A 20,965-nucleotide genomic window follows, 5' to 3' on the forward strand; every position below is an offset into this window, starting at 1 on the left:
TTTGCACAAGGGATTTTCAATTGTACCTTGTGTTCTTGGCTAATCACCTTAGAATCTTCTGCCTCCGTCTGGAGGCCACTTAGCTTTGGACTAGTTAGAGCCAGGTAATAAATAAAGAAAGTGGAATGGGTACGTCCCATATTTGACCCATAGAATCTACCCAATTTTAGACACTTAATGCTGAGGAGTCTTGACAATGCTCAAGTTGGCGATGGTGAATTATGGGTTGGCAAAAGATAGACAAGCCTTCTGGACAAAATAAGAATCAGAGCAACCTCTCCTCCAATTACTTTTGATAGGTGGGCTATCCTAGAGCTTAGAAGGTATGGAATTGAGGCTGTAAAAGATTGGACGTTGAAATCCAGGCTTGGACCTGAAATTTATGGCATGGTAGATATTGTGGGGTGAGTAAAAGAGTCAAGGTTTTGACAAAACAAATGGCTACTGCCTTGTCTTAGTTATCTAGTGCTGCTATAACAGAAATACCACAAGTGGATGGCTTTAACAAACAAATTTATTCGCTCACACTTTCGGAGGCTAGAAGTCCCAATTCAGTGCACCACCTCCAGAGGAAGGCTTTCTCTCTCTGTCAGCTCTGGGGGAAGGTCCTTGTCATCAATATTCTCCTGGTCTAGGAGTTTCTCAGCACAGGGACACTGGGTCCAAATGACACGCTCCACTCTGGCTCTTCTTTCTTGGTGGCATGAGGTCCCTCTACTCTCTGCTCAATTCTTTCTTTTATATCTCAAAAGAGATTGACTCAAGATACAACCTAATTCTTTAGATTGAGCCCTGCCTCATTAACATAGTTGCCTCTAATCCTGCCTCATTAACATCACAGAGGTTAGGATTTACAGCACAGAGGATAATCACATTAGATCACAAAATGGTGGGCAACCACACAATACTGGAAATCATGGCCTAGCCAAGTTGTTACACATTTCGGCAGGACAAAATTCAATCCATAACATGCCTCTTCTGTGTTTCTCTGGGACTCTTTAAGAAGCCAAGGGTGGTGGTGGGGCAGGTGGAGGAGAAGGAGTCTGGCATTGGTAACACCTTCTAGCAAAACTTCAACCTAGGGGGAAAAAGTGCTAGGAGCCACTTTCTCTACTGTGATACAAAGAACTCAATTTGGCCCTTGTCTTGGGTTCCTGAAAGATAGCCCTTGGAATTCCCCAGCAACAGAGGGGCCTTTGTTTTCTAAAGAGCCAGGCAACACTTAAACATGTGAAAATAAGTGGAAGCCCAAAGACCAAACCTGGCAATTAACCTCAGGAGGGAAGGGGGGCATGATGCAATCAATCATGCATGTTCAATGATTCCATCAACCTTGACTATGCAATGAAGCCAGTAAAAGACTTTGAGCACAGAAGTTTCTTTTGATGATGCATGTGGGAGGGCCATGCATCTCTAGGCCAAGAAGCTCCATTCCGAGCCCCTATCCCCTACCTCACTGGTGCATCTCTTTCTGTGTATCTTTTTTTTTTTTTTAATTAACGTTGTTATAGTGTGTATAGTCCTTTCCCTGAGTTCTGTGAGTGGTTCTAGTGTATTATTGATCCCACCGGGGACAGTGAGAGCCAGCAGGGCCTGGTGTCTGCCTATTTGGCATTCAGAAGAAAGAGTCCTTCTAACTTGTGGAGACCCAGCTCTGGGTGGCTGGGGGACAGAAGAACGCTGAGCAGGCAGTCAATCTGAAGGACAGAGTCCTTCTAATAGTAAGGTCCGACATAACTCTACATGGGTCAGAGAGAGAAAGTGCCACTGGTTGGTTATTGTCAGAGATAATGAATAAATGGGAAAACAGGATATGAGTAATCTTCGCATTTTGAGAGTCAGCCTTATGCCAATTTTTATTTACTTATCTACTCTCAATAAAGTTGGAAGAATGTGTCAAGATGTAAACAATTTATTCCCAGGAAAAATATGTTCATGACAGTAATTGTGTATTGGCTGGAGCCACTCACCTAGGTGGTCACTCACTCCCTCCTAGCCAAGTGGCCAACCTTTACATTTCAAAGGACTTCAAGCTGAAGCTGATCTTATCAATCGCTAACCCCTACCTTTCCTTTGTTCTTCATGCATATAGACCCCTCTTTCCACTTGAACGGTGGACTGCTTTGTATTTTTATTTGGAGCTGCCCAGCTCAAGCTGTATTATGCCTCAGTACAACTCCTTTTCTTTCATTCCTAACGAGATTTTCTTCTTTGACACTTGCACCCTACTTCAAGAAAATTCAGGCCCTCACACCTTGACCTCACTGAACTTTGTGTCTCCTTCTCCTAGAAACATTTAAACATCTACCTTCATCTTCCACTTCCCCCACAACCTCTGATGAAACAATCTTCCTTCTTTTCAAATTCAGTCCTCCATCCCACTTCTGACCCCTTCGTTCCAACCAGGCCTATGTTAAGGCAAGTCTCTTGGACATTTTTTTCAGTCCCCCTGTCACTGATGTGTGTACTGCTTCCTCTGGCCCTCTGCATTTCCTTGACTCCCAAGTAACACTATCTTCTTGATCCCCCTCTACTTATTTGAACATTCCTGCTTTGTCATTATGGGACTCTCCATCTATCATAAACATGCTGATAGGCTCCATTGTTCTTTGTCACTCCATAGACTCTCCCTGGGAGATATCAAATTATCTCATGGTGCCAAGTACAATCCACATGCTAGTGAATTCCAAGTCTCTATCTCCAGCCCTGGCTACTTCCCTCAACTTCAGATCCATCTATCAAATTGCCTGCTGGACCTCTCTGCTTAGGTTGAGATGCTTGAGGCCTCTCATACCAAACAGGTCCAAATCTAAACTCATCAATTTCCCTAAATCCACTCCTCCTCATTGTATCATCTGTCTCAGTCAATGGCACCACCCACCTGGTGACCCAAGTTGGAAATTTGACTCCCTTCTTTCTTTTCTCCCTCAGTCTTTATTTCCAATAATCACCAAATCTTGCCATTTGACCTTTCAAATATTTCTTGAATCTCTTATTCCTTCTCCATCCCCACTTTTCTGCCCTAATTCAAGCTACCATTATCTCTTACCAGGGTGATTGTAACAGCTGCCTAATTGGTCTTGACTTTCTTTCATGTCCCCTTTGAGTCTTATCTCCCCTGCAGCCAGGCACATCTCAGTATTATCCCTGTCCCTGCTGAGCTCTATGATCCTTGGGGCCTGACTCCTGTTCACAGCTCCTATCTCACCTACAGTTTCTCGGTTATCTGAACATTTCCCCTCCGAACCATTGCATATGCTATTCCTTTGCCTGGAGCACTCTACCCTCTGTCTCCTCCTACTTATCAAGTAGATTCATCTGCTCCAGGAAGACTTTCCAAACACCACAGGTGCCTCTTCTCTGTGCTCCTGTGCCTGTCTCGGCTGATTCCAATAACACTCAACTACCTGCTAACTTACCTGTCTCCCCCTGAAGGCTGTCTTTGTAGTTGTAACCTCAGAACCTGGCCTTAGAACTGATGCCTAGTCTGTACTTGTCGAGTAAGCAAAGGGACAAAATCACAAATAGACTCTCCAGATCTTCACCAATGAGTAACGCCTCAAGCTTATGGTTGCCAGTGTCTTGGTCAAACCATGGTGGAAAGAAGCAAGATCCTACCTCAGGGCCTTTGCACTTGTTCTCACTACCTGGAATGCTGATATTCAGATCACTCCCACGTTCACCCCTGTAATTCTCTCAGCCTATATTTTCCTTATCAGAGAGACCTTGCCTGACCATCCTATATTAATAGCACCCTCATTCCTCTACCCCTCTTTCCTTGATTTTCTTTCCTCAGCACTAGTTACCACCTAACATATCACATAGCTATTGATTATATGTCTCCCCCTTATTAAGCTCTTTAATGGAAAGGGCTCTGTTAGTTTTAATTACTTGTCATTTCCTTGGTGCCTAGAAAAAAGCCTGGCACTGAATCTATGTTCAAAATACTTGTTGAATATGTTGAACTGAATAACCAACTGATAGAAAAGAAGAATGGAAAGAAAAGGAAAAGAAAATAGAGACAGTAAAGGAATAGAGTGGCAGAATGATTAATTCAGATGTGCCTTCTCTGCTCCCGACTCTTGCTTTCTGCCCTTGTTTTTATTTCCCATGGTCTAGATCTTTCCTGTATGTTCTGTTGTACGAGTCAAAGTGCAGATGAATCTGTACACAGCCTGCCAGGCCCAACTGACCAAAAACTGACCAAGGATGGGGCTGGGATCAGCACTTTGGTCCTCCTACTTAAACCTTTGTGTAAAGGCAGCAGGCATGTGTATCCTCAGCGCGTGTCTGCCTCTGATAAGAGGTCCTTTAACCTATGATACACTGTCCTCACAGCCCCCACTTGCTGATACACACGTGTGTTTTTCCCTCACGTCAGAGGGCTCTAATAACGAAACAGGACCTTGGCCTCTCCTGGAACACCACAGCTAGAGTTCAGGGAAGCACCTGGCACCAGGGCAGATATTTCCCACGAGCACGGGTTTCCTTTTGCCCACTGGGCAGAAAATCCAGAGACCCTTCGGCTGTCTGGATCTTCCTGGGCCCAGCAGCCCCTTGGTTTCTGGTTGGGCTTCCACAGAGGCTCCTGGAGGCCCCTCCTTGCAAACATCCCCTCCCAGTGGAGACCCTGGGTTTGTTCTTCACTGACAATTGGATTCTGGAAACAGGTCTACATCCTAGGAATCAGGATAGAGAAATGCAATGAATACAGGGAGTCCCTAGGAGGGACCAGACCCCTAACATCGCCTCTAAGGATCATGATCCAGGAGACAGGGGCTGCGTCTGTCTTATTCACTGATGTTTCCCCAGCACCTAGCACGTGCCTGGCACATACTACATGCTTAAAGAAATGTTCCTGGAAACCTGAATGAACCCCGTGAGGGCATCATTATATGGAAGGAGCAACCTGTTAGAGTCTTTGCTTCTGAAACACCTAGCATACCTTTAACTACCTGTTCACATTCTCCCTCCCCTGCCACACTGTAAGCTCCAGAAGGGAAAGAGTTGTATCTGACTTGTTCACTGCTGTATCACAGTATCTAGCACAGTGCCTGGCATATAGTTGGTGCTCAGAAAATATTTCTTGAATGAATAAGTAAGTGAATAAATGAATGGAGCTCAGAGACATCATGTATCTTGGTTAAGGTCACACAGCAGAACTGGGATTCAACCTAGTCTTGCTGATCAGGCTGTGAACTCCACAAGGGCAGAGGCAGGGTCTGGCTTTTCTCACCACCTCCTCCTCATCCACCCCCCTCCCCCGCCGCCCCGCCATGGACAGTACCTACACCTAAACTCACTGCTGTTGTGTTGATTCCGACTCACAGCGACCCTATAGAACAGAGTAGAACTGCCCCATAGGGTTTCCAAGGTGGGGCTGGTGGATTCGAACAGTCAGCATTTTGGTTGTTGACATTTTGGTTAGCAGCCAAACACTTAACCACTGCACCACCAAGGCTCCGCCTGCACATAGTAGGTGCTCAATAAATACCTGTTGAATGAATGAATGAACGACTTCAAAGACTGGGCTTTTACAGATTATTATTATTTTGTCATACTCTTTAAGGAGGCAGGGGCCTCGTGCATTTGCAAGTCACAAATCCCATTTTGAGAGAAGGCAGCATTTAAAGACACAGGCTGTTTTTCGACAGCGAGAGAGAAAATAAGAGCAAGCAGACGGAAGCATAAGCTCCTTTTTCTGTGACTGGGACACTAGCCTACATCACTCTGCTACTCCCGTGGCCAGCAGGAAGAGAGCTGGAAGCCACAGACCTCCGGGTTTCAGGCACCAGATCATTGAGACATCAGGGTCAAAGTGGCCGACAGAAACAGAAGCAACCAGGTCTTCAGGAGCCCTGAAAGGAAATGATGAAAAGGCTGCTTCTGGCACAAATGTGCTGCTGTGCAAATTAAAAAACAAAAACAAACCTCCTCTAGACTGACTAATTAGGAAAAGACAGTCTCTCTGGGCTAACCAATTAGAAAAAGGAAGCGCCTTCCTCCCCTGCCCTAAGGACCACTCTGAAAAAGAAGCCCTCCTAAGTGGACCAATTAGAAAAAGGCAGTCATTCCTCTGGGCGCTAGGCTTGATCCACCCTCAGCAGAGCACTCTTGTGCAGGACCCAATCTACCTGCACCCTTACTCATTGCCATAGATTATGACTCATAGCGACCCTATAGTGCAGAGTAGAACTGCCCCATAGGGTTTCCAAGGAGGGGGCTGGTGGATTCCAATTGCTGACTTCTTGGTGAGCAGCCTGTGCTCTTAACCGCTGCACCAAGAGGGCTCCAGATCCCACCTACTCAACCCCATTTGGTGACCGGGCATTATATTCACAGAGGGCAAGTCTCTTAGGACATTTTGGCTCTTCTGCTCTGAGCTCATCCATGCTGGGCTGAACTAGCTCAGCCAAACACCAGGTTGGTGTAGCAACCCCCTTGGATCCAGGAGCCAAAAAGGCTAACAGTTGCATGGGTTTGCTTTCCATCCAAATTTTCAGATAATTCAGTGGCCATAAAAATTAAGGGCCATGACAATTCTGCCAGCCCCTGGCTTTTGTGGTTGGGGGAACTACGGAACAGGGAAGGAGGGTTTTCTGCTTGTCTGGTGTGTTCACACTGGCACAAACCATGGTGCCTGGAACACATAAGGTACCCAACAGATATCTGCTACCTGCTGAATGAAGAAGGTGTTAACGATGAGCCGCAAAGCTTCGTCTGGTGCTCATGATTCAGCTGTAAGTGTGTGTACTTGTCCATTTGCATACAGGTTTGTAGTGAAGGTGTGTCCCTCTGTACATGCACGTGAGCAACTGCAGCTGTCTGTGCATCTGTGGTGCAACTATTGTATGCACACGACCTCCTGTGTGTGTGCGAAATGTGGCTGGATGATCTATGTTCTTGTGTGCTTGTCTACATGCACACACAATTGAAGACCATGTGGGGTATACGTGCATAAATGTGTCTCAGGTCCAGTGTTCCTACAGATACGTTTTCAGAGGTCAGACCAAGCAGGCCTGCCCTCCAGTACCTCCTGGGGCCCATGGATAGAAGCCCCAGAATCCTCTGCAGAGAGGACCTAAGCTTACCTGAGCAGCCGGGAGCAGCCCTGGACACTATGGCCTGGACATCTATGGGGGAAACAGAAGGATCAGTGCAAGGTGCCCTGAGATGGTGTGAGGTTGGCCAGATGGACCTGGAGAGGTCCATCGATCTGTTCTTTACTGTACAGCTGGAGAGATCTTTTCAAAATCTAAACGTGATCATGTCACTCCCTGTTCCAGGCCCTTCGGAAACAAAGTACAAAACCTTAACCAAGAGTTTCGAGGCCCTGTGTGGTCTGGCCCCACCTACACCAGCTCATCCCGTACAACTCTCCTTCTTCTAGCTTCTTGGCCTTTTTGCAGCCCTTCTAACAGCCTGTGATCCCTTCCACCGCAGGGCCTTTGCCCAGGCCTCACTCTCTGCCTGCGACTCCCTCCCCTATGCCTCCCTTCCCTGGCCCCCCTAGTTGATTCCCCCTGAATTTCCAAATCTCAACTTCAGCTTAACTGCCTCATGATTCTTCCCTGATGCCCAAGACCGGGTCTGGTTCCCTGTTGTAAAATCTCAGAGCTCCTGACATTTCTTCATGGCAGTTGTCCCAGCTGCAGTTATGCATGTATGAGAGGGGTCATTTGAATACTGTCTCTCCAACTAGTCCATATGCTTCAGGTGTGCAGGGCCTGTGATTCTTTTTACTCATCACAAGATGCCCAACCATTAACACAGGGCCTGGTACACAGTAAGCACAAACACATATTTGCAGTGAATGAATGAACGAACGAATGACTGGGAGCTGGTAAAAAGAGGCAGTTTCTGTCCTATATTGCCCCCTAGAATCTACTTGCTCCCAGTTATTCAGACCCCAGGCAGATTCTAGGGGCCTGGCTCTGTTATCTCCCCTCATCTCCAGAGAACACTCCCCATCAGGGTCATAGGGGGAGGGAATGGCTCTCTTACTTTTCCGAGTGATGGGGCCCAAGTTCAGGACACGGGTTTGGTCTATGGGGCCCCCACTGTGAAATCTGGTCCCGGAGCAGGTCTGCAGGAGAGGGCAAAAGAGAAAACCTTTGTGAGAGAGACTAGATGTGATCTGCTGTGGTGTGGGCCATGCACCCCAAGGGCTGCCTCGGGCTGGTACTTGAGGGTGGTGCAGGTGGTGTGGCAAAGTGTTTAGGGACTCTGGACACCTGGATTCATTTCCCAGCTCTGCCATTTGTCACATGCAGGATCTTAGGAAAGTCGCTTAACCTTCTTGAGTGTGTTCCCAAACAGAAAACGGGGCTAGTAATACCTTCCTTACCACTTGCCATCAAGTTGATTCTTGCTCACGGAGACCCCCAGGTGTTTCAGAGTAGTACTGTGCTCCACAGGGCTTCCAATGGCTGATTTTTTGCAAGTAGATTGCCAGACCTTTTTTCCAAGGTGCCTCTGGGTAGATTCAAACCACCAACCTTTCTGATAGTAGCAGAGCTCTTAACCATTAGTGCCACTTAGGGACCTTAAGTAGCTTGTGCTTGACTGCCTAAAGATTGGAGATTCGAACCCACCCAGTGGTACTGTAGAAGAAAAGCCCTGGTGATCTGCTTCCATAAAGATTACAGCCAAGAAAACCCTGTGGAGCAGTTCAACTCTGTAACACATGGGGTCGCCGTGAGTTGGAATTGACTTGATGGCAACTAACAACAACACCTCCCTACAGAGTTGCTGTGAAGATTATAAAAGACAACATACTTAAGGAGCACATTAAAAAAAAAAAAAATTGTTGCTGTCTAGTCGATTCCGACTCATAGCAACCCTGTAGGACAGAGTAGAACTGGTCCATAGGGTTTCCAAGGAGCGGCTGGTGGATTCAAACTGCCGACCTTTTGGTTAGCAGCCAAATACTTAACCACTGAGCCACCAGGGCCCAGGAGTCCAAAGCACTTAAAAATATCAGCCACTGATACTAGAACACAAGCTTGCAGATAAGCCAGAGCTTTTACCAGGCTGTAGCAAGCACTGCATTGATCCCAGCTGCCTGGCCACACTCATCCCATCTCACTGCTTACCCTCTCCCTGTACTAAAGAAACACAACAGAAATGTGTACTTGTTTTCTTTTAGACCGTGTGGTCCAGATGTCTTTCAGGTCAGTGATAGGGGAAACGGTGACAGAGGGATGGCAAGTGGGCTGAGGGAGGGAGGCAGCTCACCGGCTTGCACTTCTCATTCACGGTGTCACAGAGGTACACTTCACAGTGCAGGTAGACCAGGTCATAGTTTCCAGCAAATCGGAACATCTGGACGGAAAACCGGCCCTGAGGGGACTCGCCGTTCTCCACCACTTGGATGGTTGAGTCCTGGGTGCGTGGACAACTGGGAGGGTCACATCATATAATGTGGTTGGTTAAGCGAAGACTCAGGGTCAGACTTCCTGGCTTCAAATCTTGTGCCACCACTAACTGTGCGACCATGAGCAACTTACTTCATCTCCCTGTGCCTGTGTTTCCCCACCTATAAAGGGGATCATAATTGTGACCCATCTCGTAAGACAGATGTGGGCATTAAATGAGGAATTTTGCAAAGTGCTTCGAATGGTGTGTGGTACACTGTCCATACATACAGATGATGCCATCAGCACAGAGGTGAAACGATCAAATGTCAGCACTTTCTGATTTCTAAGGAAATGGCATTCAGGAATCATTAGCTACCAGTCCTTGGGTGGTGCAAACAGTTCACACACTTGGCTGCTAACAGCCTTGTCTGCTATGGGTTGGAAGCTCAAGTCCACCCAGAGGCACCTCAGAAGAAAAGCCTGCTGGTTTACTTCCGAAAAATCAGCAAACCCTATGGAGCACAGCCCTACAGTTCCACTCTGACACATGGGGTCACCATGCGTCGGAAGTAAGTCAACAGTAACTGGTACTGGTCCAAAACCCTGCTGCCGCTGAGTCAATTCCAACTCATAGCAACCCTACAGGACAGAGAAGAAGTGCCCTATGGGGTTTCCAAGGAGCGGCTGGTGGAGTTAAACTGCTGACCTTTTGGTTAGCAGCCAAGCTCTTACTTACTGTGCCAGCGAGGCTCCACTGGTGCTGGTACTGACCACGAAAGGAACTAAAACAGACTTCTGTTTTCTTTTTATCATGAAGGGAGATTAGCAAATAACAGAGGGATGTGAATGTTAACATCAAAACGAAACTTGCCCCTTGATCTGACCAGGCAGATTCAAAGAGAACTGAAAAGGGGAGAAGTCACTGTCTCCCAGCGGTGCTTTCTCTGACTCGACTATTAAAACTGCAAATGCCCTTCTCTTTCCCCTCCTTCATTTTTCCACAGCGCCTTTTCACCACCCACATACTATGTACCTTACTTTTGTTTAATTGCTGGTCCCCTCTGTTACGGATTGAATTGTATCCCCCAAAAGTCATGTTGAAGTCCTAACCCCTACGCCTACAAATATGACCCTATTTGGAAATAGGGAGTTTCTTTTGTGATGGCTGAGTCCTGGTGGCGGAGTGATTAAGAACTTGGCTGCTAACCAAAAGGTTGGCAGTTCGAATCCACCAGCCGCTCCTTAGAAACTTGGTGGGGCAGCTCTACTCTGTCCTATAGGGTCGCTGTGAGTAGGAACTGACTCCATGACAACAGTGACGGGTTTGGGTTTTGGTTTGGTTTTATTATGCTAATGAGGCCATGCCAGAGTTGGGTGGGTCCTAAGCCTAATCACTTCCAAGAAGCGTCTCATAAAAAGACAGTAGACACAGAGACACACACAGGGAAGACAAACACTGTGCAAGGATCATCTGCAAGCAAAGGAAGTTACCAGAACTAGGAGAATGGCTCACAGAAGGAACTGACATTGCCAAGACCCTAATTTGGACTTCTAGACTCCAAAACTGTGAAAAAACACATTTCTGTGCTTTATAGCCAGCCACTTGTGGTATCTTTGGTTACAGCTTACTAGGTAACTACGACACCCCCTGTTTGAATATAAGCTGTATGAGGACGGAGATGTTTGCTTCTTCTATTGGCTGCAGTATCCACAGTGCCTAGCACACAGCAAGATTCCAAAAATATCCATTCAACTTACAAAGGAAAAAGTGCAGTACTTTCTCAAGACCTGGTTCAGTTGTCTAACTCCCCTGGAGTAAGAAGCAGAGAGCCTGTTGCTTTCCTGTTTGCACTGGCTCTTGGCTGCCTGGGCCTCCACCTCACTCCTCCCAGCCAGGCTGCCTCCTGCCCTGGGAATGCCCTTCAATCGCATTTCTTAACCTTTTCTGAGTCACAGGGCTCCTAAGCCGTCTGGTGAAGCCTGTGCATTCCTCCTCAAAATAAAACGCGTAAAATATACAAGATTATAAAGGAAGCCCATTAAATCAAAACGCAGTCCTCAAAATATTACAAACCTTTGATATATACAATCTTCTTTATTAATGCATTAAATAATGAGGTCTAATGGAAATCCTAATAACTATAGGAATTCAGAAGTACTGATGAGTATAAACACTATCACGTGGCCTGCTCTCCTGTGTCCTACATTCATAAGAGATGTTCAGAGTAGAACTGCCCCATAGAGGTTCTAAGGAGCACCTGGTGGATTTAAACTGCCGACCTTTTGGTTAGCAGCTGTAGCACTTAACCACTATGCTACCAGGGTTTCCTCATAAGAGATGGGAATGCAAAATTTCAGTTAGAGGTTGAGGAATATACAAAGATGTACTTTTCCCCCATCCAAGTCCAAAAACCAGCTGCAGTTGAATCAATTCCGACTCATGGTGACGGCATGTGTGTCTGTGTGGAACCGTGCTCCTCGGGGTTTTAATGGATGATTTTTTTTTTTTTTTGGAAGTAGGCTGCCAGGCCTTTCTTCTGAGGCACGTCTGGGTGAACTCAAACCACCAAGTTTTTGATTAGCAGCTGAGCACATTAACTTTTTGCACCACCCAGGGACTTCTCCAAGTTAAAGACCCTCTGAATTCTATTCACTAGCCCCCAGGTGAAAATCTTTACCTTACCTGTCCCGGATAATGAAGTACTTCACGGGGTCTGTGGAGTTGCTGCTGGGCGTGGCATAGCAGTTGGTCATCAGCAGTGCAAAGCGGGACAAGTCGCCCCCATCCAGTATGGTGCCCACATAGAGAAAGGCCTCTGTGGACAGCGCCACAGTAGAGCCTTGGTAGGGCAGTGTGTAGGCAGGGGTCTGGAAGAGGGCCATCCGCACGATGAACATGCCTGTCCCGCCCACGCTGATGTTCAGGGAACTGCAGGGGGAGAGGGGCTGGTGAGAGGACCAGGGCTGAGGACTCAGCGGATAGACCACCCTTTGAGCTTTGCATTCCTGGGCAGTCCCTTGCAGGTATTTGTTTTTTTGTTTTTTGTTTTAATCCAGCAGTAGGACTGGAATGTACCAACCGCTGCTTCACAAACTGGCCATGAGCACACACAAGTCGCCTGGGGGATCTTGCCAAGCACAGGTTCTGCTTTGGTAGGTCTGGAGTGGAGGCCAAGAGTCTTATGTTTCTCACAAGCGCCCAGGTCATGCTGATGCATAAACCACATTTTGAGTAACAAGGATTTAAACTATGTCCAGGCCCTCACTTGGTGGTCCTTGCTACCATTGTAGCCTTCAAGATGTGGAAGGAATCGAACTTCCAACTTTGGGCTCAGCCTACAACAGGTTAATTATGGGCTGGTATCAAACTCCCAATTTTGGTCTCAGCCTAAACCCTTTGCGGTGGAGTCATTTCTGACTCATAGCAACCCTATCAGACAGAGTAGAACTGCCCCATAGGACTTCCAAGCAGCAGCTGGTGGATTCAAACTGCCAACCTTTTGGTTAACAGCCAAGCTCTTAACCACTGTGCCACCAGGGCTCCCTGGTCTCAGCCTAGAATAGGTTAAAAGCCATGGGCTGGTAAATCTTATAGATCCAAGTCTGAGTCCCAGCTCCCCTATGATGTACTAGCACCTACATCAGAAGCTGGGAGTGTTTTGAATGGGTTATTATTAGCCATGTTGAAAACAGCTCCCTGATGTACGCCTCACTGGACAATCACACAAACGACATTGTAAGACTGATGGCCCAGGAAATAAGGTACTTTAGAAATAAAAAAAATTAGAAATAGTCATGTGGAAATTCGTTTCACAGGTGAGAATTGGGTTATGGACTAAGGGTTGGCCTGTAATGAGATTTCCAGCCCAAACCAGAGGGAGATCTGCACACAGATGTGTTTCACCCTGGATCCCAGGTCTAGGACATGCCACTTTGGTCCAGGGTGCCATATGGCTGGGTGATGTTCCAGAGAAGAGCGACTAATGAGCAGCCTTCTTCCCCCAAGTCAGCCATGTGCCCTTCTAGTGCCCAGTGCCTTCCCCATGCCTGGCTGGCCCAGAGAACAGTAACCATAGCTGAGCTTCAATCTGAAGGTCATAGAAGAGTGGGGGCTTTGGGCACGACAGTCTGGGTTTGAACCCCAGCTCTATTGCTTACTAGACTGCAACCTTGGACAAGATACTCAACCTTCTCTGAGCCTTAATTTCCACATCTGTATAAGGGGAAAAATAATGATACCTACACCTCCTAGGGCTGCTGTGAGGTTTCAGTGAGATGTTTCAGGTAAAGTATTTGGCAGAGTGCCTGGCACACAGTAAGCTCTCAATAAATTCCAGTTATTATTTTGACTATTATTTTTTCCAGTATCAACATCATTGGCCTGTGATCCATCCTGTTCAAAGATTTTCCATTTTATTTAGCAACAGAATCCTTTTTTACAATAAAACCTCATGTGGCATCCAATATGGGTAGAAATGCTCTATTCACCCCTGCATGCCCCCCCAAGGCACCTCCTTAAAGGACCTCAGACCCCAAGAAGCTTAAGTTATAAACCCATCTTCTAATTTAACTCCTTCAATTTACCGAGAAGGAGATTGAGGTCCAAATATAGGCCATGAGTTTTCTGAAGTCCCACAGCAGAGCTGGACTGAGACCCAATGCCCTTTCCCTCTGGTCCCACCACCCTGCTCCTCTGATAAGCCGAGACTCTGATATTTGATTCAGGTCTGAGGAGCACTGTGCTTAAGAAAGGCAGTACAACTACTGCTAAATCCCTTTCACAGATGAGAAGACTGACACCCTAAGAGGTGTTACGAACTTCTCAAAGCCATCTGGTTAGTACACAACAGAGCCTGGATTTGAATCCGGTCTCCAGACTTCCTAGCTAGGGCTTCTCCTAGCCCTCCACACCCAGCTCCCTATGGGTGGCAATCGACAGGGAAGCTGAGGGCCTCATGGTTAAGGAGCTGTGGGGAGGAGCCACCCAGGGGTGCTGGGGATGCCCTCTGGCCGCACCTGACCATTGGCTGCAGGGAGGTCTGCAGGCTGACTTTCATGTCCAGGGGGTAGGAGCACGCAAAGTTGATCTTGATGTTGAGGTCGCGGATGATGATCTCGTCTGCCAGGTAGAGGGTGTTGCTGTATGTGGCGTGGGTTTCATTCCTCTGTGATGGGGGGTGGGAGAAAGGGGCATGAGATGCTAAGCAGGATGTCAGAGCCAAAGGGGTCTGTCTCTGGCCACCTGTGAGCTGCCCTCCCAGTCTCCATGACAAGAAGTTACAATAGCAGCCACCACTTGTGAGCAGGTGTCCTGTGCCGGGCCATGAGCGAAATGCTCCTTCAATTACCCCTTGCTTCTTCTCTGGAAGATGACTAAAAACCACGTGCTGACTCATGCATTCACGGTGGTATCTCAGGCACCAGGGTTGGCAAATGAAATTCATTAATTTCTTTCTTCCTTTCTTTTGGGAGGTGAGGGAGGTGGGAGGAAGCAGTGCTCTGCTTATACAAACATTCACCTCTGGCTGCCATTTGAGAGATCCCTGGGGGTGTGAGCAGTTTGCCCTTGACTACTCACCTAAAGATTAGTGGTTCAAACCCACCCAGCCATGCCTGGTGATCTGCTTCTGTAAAGATTACAGCCAAGAAAATTCTATGGAGCAGTTCTACCCTGTAACACATGCGATTGTCATGAGTAGGAATTGACTCGAAGGCAATGGGTTTGGGTTTTGGTTTTCTGCAGGTGAGGTCCCGGTTCTCTGCAGAGCAGATAAGCAGATTCTGCCACCCAGGACCACTGAAGCCAATTCTAGGCCCAACTCTGATACACACTGGCAGGGAAGATTCACTACCCTCTCTGAGTCCTACTGTTCCCATCTGTAAAATGGAAAGCTATTATCCATGGGGATCCCTGGTGACACAGTGGTTAAGAGTTCAGGCTGCTAACCAAAAGGTCAGCAGTTAGAGTCCACCAGCCACTCCTCGGAAACCCTATGGGGCAGTTCTACCCTGTCCTATAGGGTTGCTATAAGTCGGAACCGACTTGACAGCAATCCGTCTGGGTTGGGTCATCCATGGATCACCTTCTTTATTTTAAGCTAACATTCATTGAGCACTTACTATCTGCCAGTTGATGTCCTAGTCACTTCACTCATTCAACCCTTACAACCACCATATGGAGGAGGTACTATCATTAATTCATTTTACAGTTCAGGCATAGCCAGGATAAAGAACTCAGCCAAGGTCATATACTAGTAAGTGGTGGAACTGGGGCTCAAACCAGGCAGTACTCTAAGCTGGCCCCACCCTGGCCAGGACATACCGTCATCACAGTCCCACAGGGACCATCCTGGGTTGGGGTCACTACAGACACCCAGTCTCTGTCACTCCTCTCGTTGAAGCCCAAGCACTGATTGTCCTGTAGGTACATGTAGATCTTCTCAAAGCCCAGGCTCTCCAGCTGGCACTTTCCCAGGGACACCTTGATGTCATTGGCCCCACACTGCAGCCTGGGTTCCAGATGGGAGATATCTGAAACAGTCAGGGAGGACAGGATTGGTGGTGGGGGAGGGGGGTGGTGCTGTGTCTGTAGCTCAGGACCCCAGCAGCACATTGTTCGGGGCCAGGACAACTGGTCACATTGGCTACTGCCTTGGAATACTCAGACACTGTGGTCTCCCCTCCCAGTGTGATGGAGACACAGATTGGTTCAAATAAAAACCTTAAATCAAAAATATCCCCTGCAGCCTTCTTAAAACCAAACAACAGTTTAGCTTAACCAGTAAATAAGGTCTGCCTTGAGCATTATGCTCTTTTAAGAACTATTCTATACAGGATCAAATTGACAAGAGCAACTTGAAAGACTAGATAAGAAGCTTGGGGGCAGTGAGTTTACACTAATGGGGAGGAACAACTCAGAAAAGGAGGGTGAGGATGGTTGCACAACTCAAAGAATGTAAACAATGTCACTGAATTGTACACGTAGAAACTGTTGAATTGGTGTATGTTTTGCTGTGTATATTCTCTGCAACAACAATGAAAAGATTGGCCTCAGAGCGTCCCCAGATGGACTCTACGGGAAATCATTCGCTCCATGCCACCCTAAGTGTGGACTGTATACAAAATGCAGGATGGTTTTGGTTGTTCACTGGACCAGGATTAAATAACACCAAATTCCAATTAAAAAAAAAAAAGATTATTGCAATTTCTTTCTAGCCTTTCTACATCAAGAAGAGAGTCTCCAATTACTTCTAACGTCTTTAATGTAGTACACTTGCTAATTTCCCTTTTAGCAAACAGAGAACAGGCTTTGGATCAGAGTTTAAGGCAGGGAAAAACATCCAGCTAGAATTTTTTTTTAAATGCTTTCATTAATGTTGCTGGAATTTAATAACATTTTCTTTTTATTGTATTCATTTTTAAATTTATATATATTTTTAATCTTTACCATCAAAATGGAGCCCTGGTGGTACAGTGGTTAAGACCTTGGCTACTAACCAAAAGGTCAGCAGTTTGGATCCACCAGCCACTCCCTGGAAACCCTGTGGGGCAGTTCTACTCTGTCCCATACGGTTGCTGTGAGTTGGAATTGACTTCATGGCAATGTTTTTTTTTTTTTTTTTAGCTAACAAAATACAAGAAAGGAGACAACAGTTTACCTTCCATCTAAGGTAAGTGTTACCTGCCATGGATAGATACAGTTGTTCAGTGCCATCAAATTGGTTCTGACTCATAGTGACCCTAAGTATGACAGAACAAGACACTGCCGGGTCCTGCACCATCCTCACAATGGTTGCTACGCTGAAGCCCATTTTTGCAGCAACTGTATCAACCCATCTCATTGAGGGTCTTCCTCTTTTTTGCTGACCCTCTGCTTTACCAAGCACAGTGTCCTTCTCCAGGGATTGATCGCTTCTGATAACATGCCCAAAGTATGTAAGATGTAGTCTTGCCATCTTTGCTTCTAAGGAGCATACAGAATTTACTTCAAAGAAGGAGAGGTCCAATCAATTTGAAGAAAAACAAGTAAATAATGAAAACCACAGTATAGGCAGTACTTGGATATGGAAAAAATTGTATGATTGGCACCCGGATGTGAGTAAATCATGACTGATGTATAGAAAATTGTAGCCTGCTTTAGTCACTGTAAAGATGGAGAAACTGAGGCTCAGAAAGGGTTAGGGCTGTTTCCAGGGTCACTCAACTGGTCAGCCGGCAGACTAACAGTTGTTCTGTATTCTGGTGTCACGGGAATACAGCTCAGGTGGCCTTTGGTTACCAGATGGCAGTGGCCTGTGTACCCCTGTGCTGTGCGGGCCTCAGAAAGAAAGCTGGGAGTAAGAGAGCTCTGGGGACTTAAGAGCTTCTTGCTGATTGCAACAGGCAGGGCCCGAAAATCTTCATTCCCTGGGTCAGACTCACAAGCCCCCACCTCACACCCAGGAACATGCCCTTCCCTCAGTCCTTGATCTGTTTGTCACCACCTGCGCCCTCCCCTCTGGCCTCACCTGAGATGTTGAAGTCCTGTTTACACTGGCAGTACCATCTGCCATTATCCGATATGCAGTCCTCTTCTATGCTGCACTCCTCACACGTCCCCTCCACGGACCTGGGGTCTGCAGGGGCACAGGGACAGTCAGCAAGGATGCGCCCCTGTTCTGGGTATAGTGGGTGGGGCTGGGGAGCCGCCAGCTCACCTGTGCAGTAGGCCAGATGGCACTCGGGGGGAGGCGATAGGTTGTAGACGTAGTAGCCGCCGGTGCAGGCCTTCACCTGGACTGGGGCGTCCCACAGGCAGCAGTGGCCGCTCCAGTGTGCGCAGGCCGTGCGGTTCACGATGCCCTCGTCGCTGGACGGGTGCGTGCCATTGAGCCACATGGGCGCGGCTGTGTTGCAGCGCAGCACGGGCACGCAGGTCTCGGGCAGGCGCACGCCGCCCTGGCCCACGAAGCGGTACCAGCCGCTCAGGCCCAAGTCGCAGGTGTAGCCCGCCCAGTACTCGGCGCTGCGCCAGTACTCGTCCAGGGTGAGGTGCTCCTGGCACGGATCGGCGCACACGCGCGCGCCGCCCTCTGCTGGCAAGCAGTCCAGCTCCGGCCCGCAGGTGCCTGGGCCGCACTCGCATTGCCACCCATCCCCGCCGTAGCCCGCGGGGCACACGCACGAGTAGTTACCCTCGACATTGACACAGGTGGCCAGGGCGTGGCAACGGCTGAGCCCGGGCTCGGCGCACTCGTCCACGTCGACGCAGCCGCGCCCGGGGGTCAGGCGGTAGCCGGCGGGACAGACGCAGGCGTAGGAGCCCGGCGTATTCACGCAGCTGCTGAGGGCCGAGCAGTTGTTGGCCTCCGGTGTGACGCACTCGTCCAGGTCCACGCACAGGAAGCCATTGCCGGTGAAGCCCGCCTGGCAGGAGCACGTCGTGGCCACCCCGTCCAACACGCAGGTGGCGTTGCTGTGACAGTCAGAGCAGCTTACTGAGGACAGAAGAGTCCAGCCTCAGAGTAGGGCAGTGGCTACCCAAAGTTTCTTCCCGTGACCTGTGTTAAGACCTAGTTGCTAGCTGACCCCCTTCTAAAACAAACAAAACTCCCTTGATGATGTGTGAACTAAACTGAACCAACCCATTGCCCTCCAGTCGATTCTACTCGTAATGACCTATAAAGACAGAGTAGAACTGCTCCATAGGACTGAGTTCTTCCTAGAGGTAATTAAGGGAGTAGGTCCAGGTTTTTCTCTCACACAGCTAGTGGCTTGGAACCACCTTTCGTTTAGCAGCTGAGATTTTAACTACTGTGCCAACAGGGCTCCTACATCTAAACTACCCCCATTCATTCTTCTGAAGGTAAGCATTGCCTAAAAGCCCTCTCTTCTTTTAAAATATCCACATCCCCATGTGCAGAGGAATAAAGCTCAGAGTTCCTGACACCTTGGCAGGACACACGAGCCCCTTCCTTTCAGGTGCATATTTCATGCCTTCTTCCCGGCCTAGCGAACCTTCAAGATCCTGCTCTCTGAAGACTTCCCCAACTCCCCCTGGTGGTGTCAGTCACTCCTTATGCCACCTTAACAATGAAAACAACAGTAAAACATAAAGACCTGCCGTTGATTAAGCACTTGGTGGTGCAGTGGCTAAGAGCTAGGCTGCTTTCCAAAAGGTTGGCAGTTCGGATCCACCAGCAGCTCCTTGGAAACCCTATTGGGCAATTCTACTCTATCCTATAGGGTCGCTATGAGTTGGAACTGATTCACTGGCAAGGGATATGTGCCAGGCACTAATCAGCATATACACGTTTCATTCATTACCTCATCGAATCGTCCCGATTGGCCCTGTGGATCAATTTTATTATCTCTGTCTTATGAAACCTGCTCCCATAAAGATTAAAAAAAAAAAAAGTTGCTGACGAGTCCATTCGTCCATTCAAATCGCCTCCTTTTGACCCTATAGGACAGCATCGAACTGCCCTGCCCCGTAGGGTTTCCAAGGCTGTAAATCTTTACGGAAGCGGACTGTCACATCTTTCTCCTACAGAGCAGCTGGTATATTCTAACTGCTTGCCTTTTGGTTAGCTGCAGAACGCTGAACTACTGTGCCACCACGGCTCCCCCCATAAAGGAAGCGTAGAAAACTTATGGGGCAGTTCTGCTGTGTCACACGGGGTCGCTATGAGTCGAAACGGCTCAATAGCACCTAACGACATGTTTTAAAGATGAGGAAGCCAAGGTTCAGAAGGTTTAAGCCACTTGCTCAATCAGCAAGCAGTAGAGCCAGGACACAAACCCAGGTGGCAGGATCACAGAGTGTGTGCTCTTAACCAAGACACCATAATGATAGTTACTATGTGGAATACCTGGGTGAGGCAAATGGTTCAGTCCACCAAGAGGCACCTCGGAAGAAAGGCCTGGCAATCTATGTCCAAAAAATCAGCCATTGAAAACTCCATGGAGCCCAGTTCTAGTCTGACACGCACAGAGTTGCCATGAGTCAAAGTCGACTTCACGGCAACTGGTTTTTATTTACTATGCAAGCAAAGTACTCTGGGAGAACCCAAAAGCAGGGTGAGGGCAATACTCAACCCAGTGAATGACCTCTTAAGGGTGAAAGGAGAGATATTTGGGAGCCACTTGGTTGAGTTCAAATCTCCCTTTGTAGTTGAGTATGCTCCTGACCTTCCAGTAAAGGGCTGGTGCCTCAGAGCTATTCTAGCCCCTTGCCTCTCAAAGTGTATTCCATGGGCCGATAGCATCAGCCTCACCTGGGAGCTTATTAGAAGTGCAGAATCTCAGGCCCCACTCCAGGCTAATAAACCAGAATCTACATTTTAGCAAAATCCCCAGGTGTGTTCAGTACACATTAATGTCTAAGAAACCGATGTAGGATAAAGACTGTGCAAATCCCAAATGTTATAGGAGAGAGATCCAGGACACCTCTCCTAAGGGCGATGTTGTTCCCTGTAGTACCCTGTCCCTGCCCCCTGCCACTTACTTGCTTCTGAGCTGTCAGTGGCTATAATCATGATGAGCCAGGTGGTCACCTCCACTGTCAGCATTGAGGTCAACAAGAACAGCCGCCCCATCCTTTTTGCTTTTCACGACTACTTCCGGTG

General features: G+C 47.9%; 1 protein-coding gene across 1 annotated transcript; it reads right to left on the minus strand.

The window, feature by feature from the left end:
- Nucleotides 1-5,796: 5,796 nt before the first annotated feature.
- Nucleotides 5,797-20,935, minus strand: UMOD (uromodulin). The gene is made up of 10 exons (XM_064294919.1): nt 20,841-20,935; nt 18,056-18,831; nt 17,867-17,974; nt 15,682-15,890; nt 14,376-14,524; nt 12,043-12,288; nt 9,238-9,400; nt 8,005-8,086; nt 7,092-7,133; nt 5,797-5,858 (listed from the first exon to the last, which is right to left on the minus strand). The coding sequence occupies exons 1-10, from the start codon at nt 20,933-20,935 to the stop codon at nt 5,797-5,799; spliced, it is 1,932 nt and encodes a 643-aa protein (XP_064150989.1).
- Nucleotides 20,936-20,965: the final 30 nt, after the last annotated feature.

Source organism: Loxodonta africana, chromosome 12, assembly GCF_030014295.1.
Source record: "Loxodonta africana isolate mLoxAfr1 chromosome 12, mLoxAfr1.hap2, whole genome shotgun sequence".
Lineage (NCBI taxonomy): Eukaryota > Metazoa > Chordata > Mammalia > Proboscidea > Elephantidae > Loxodonta > Loxodonta africana.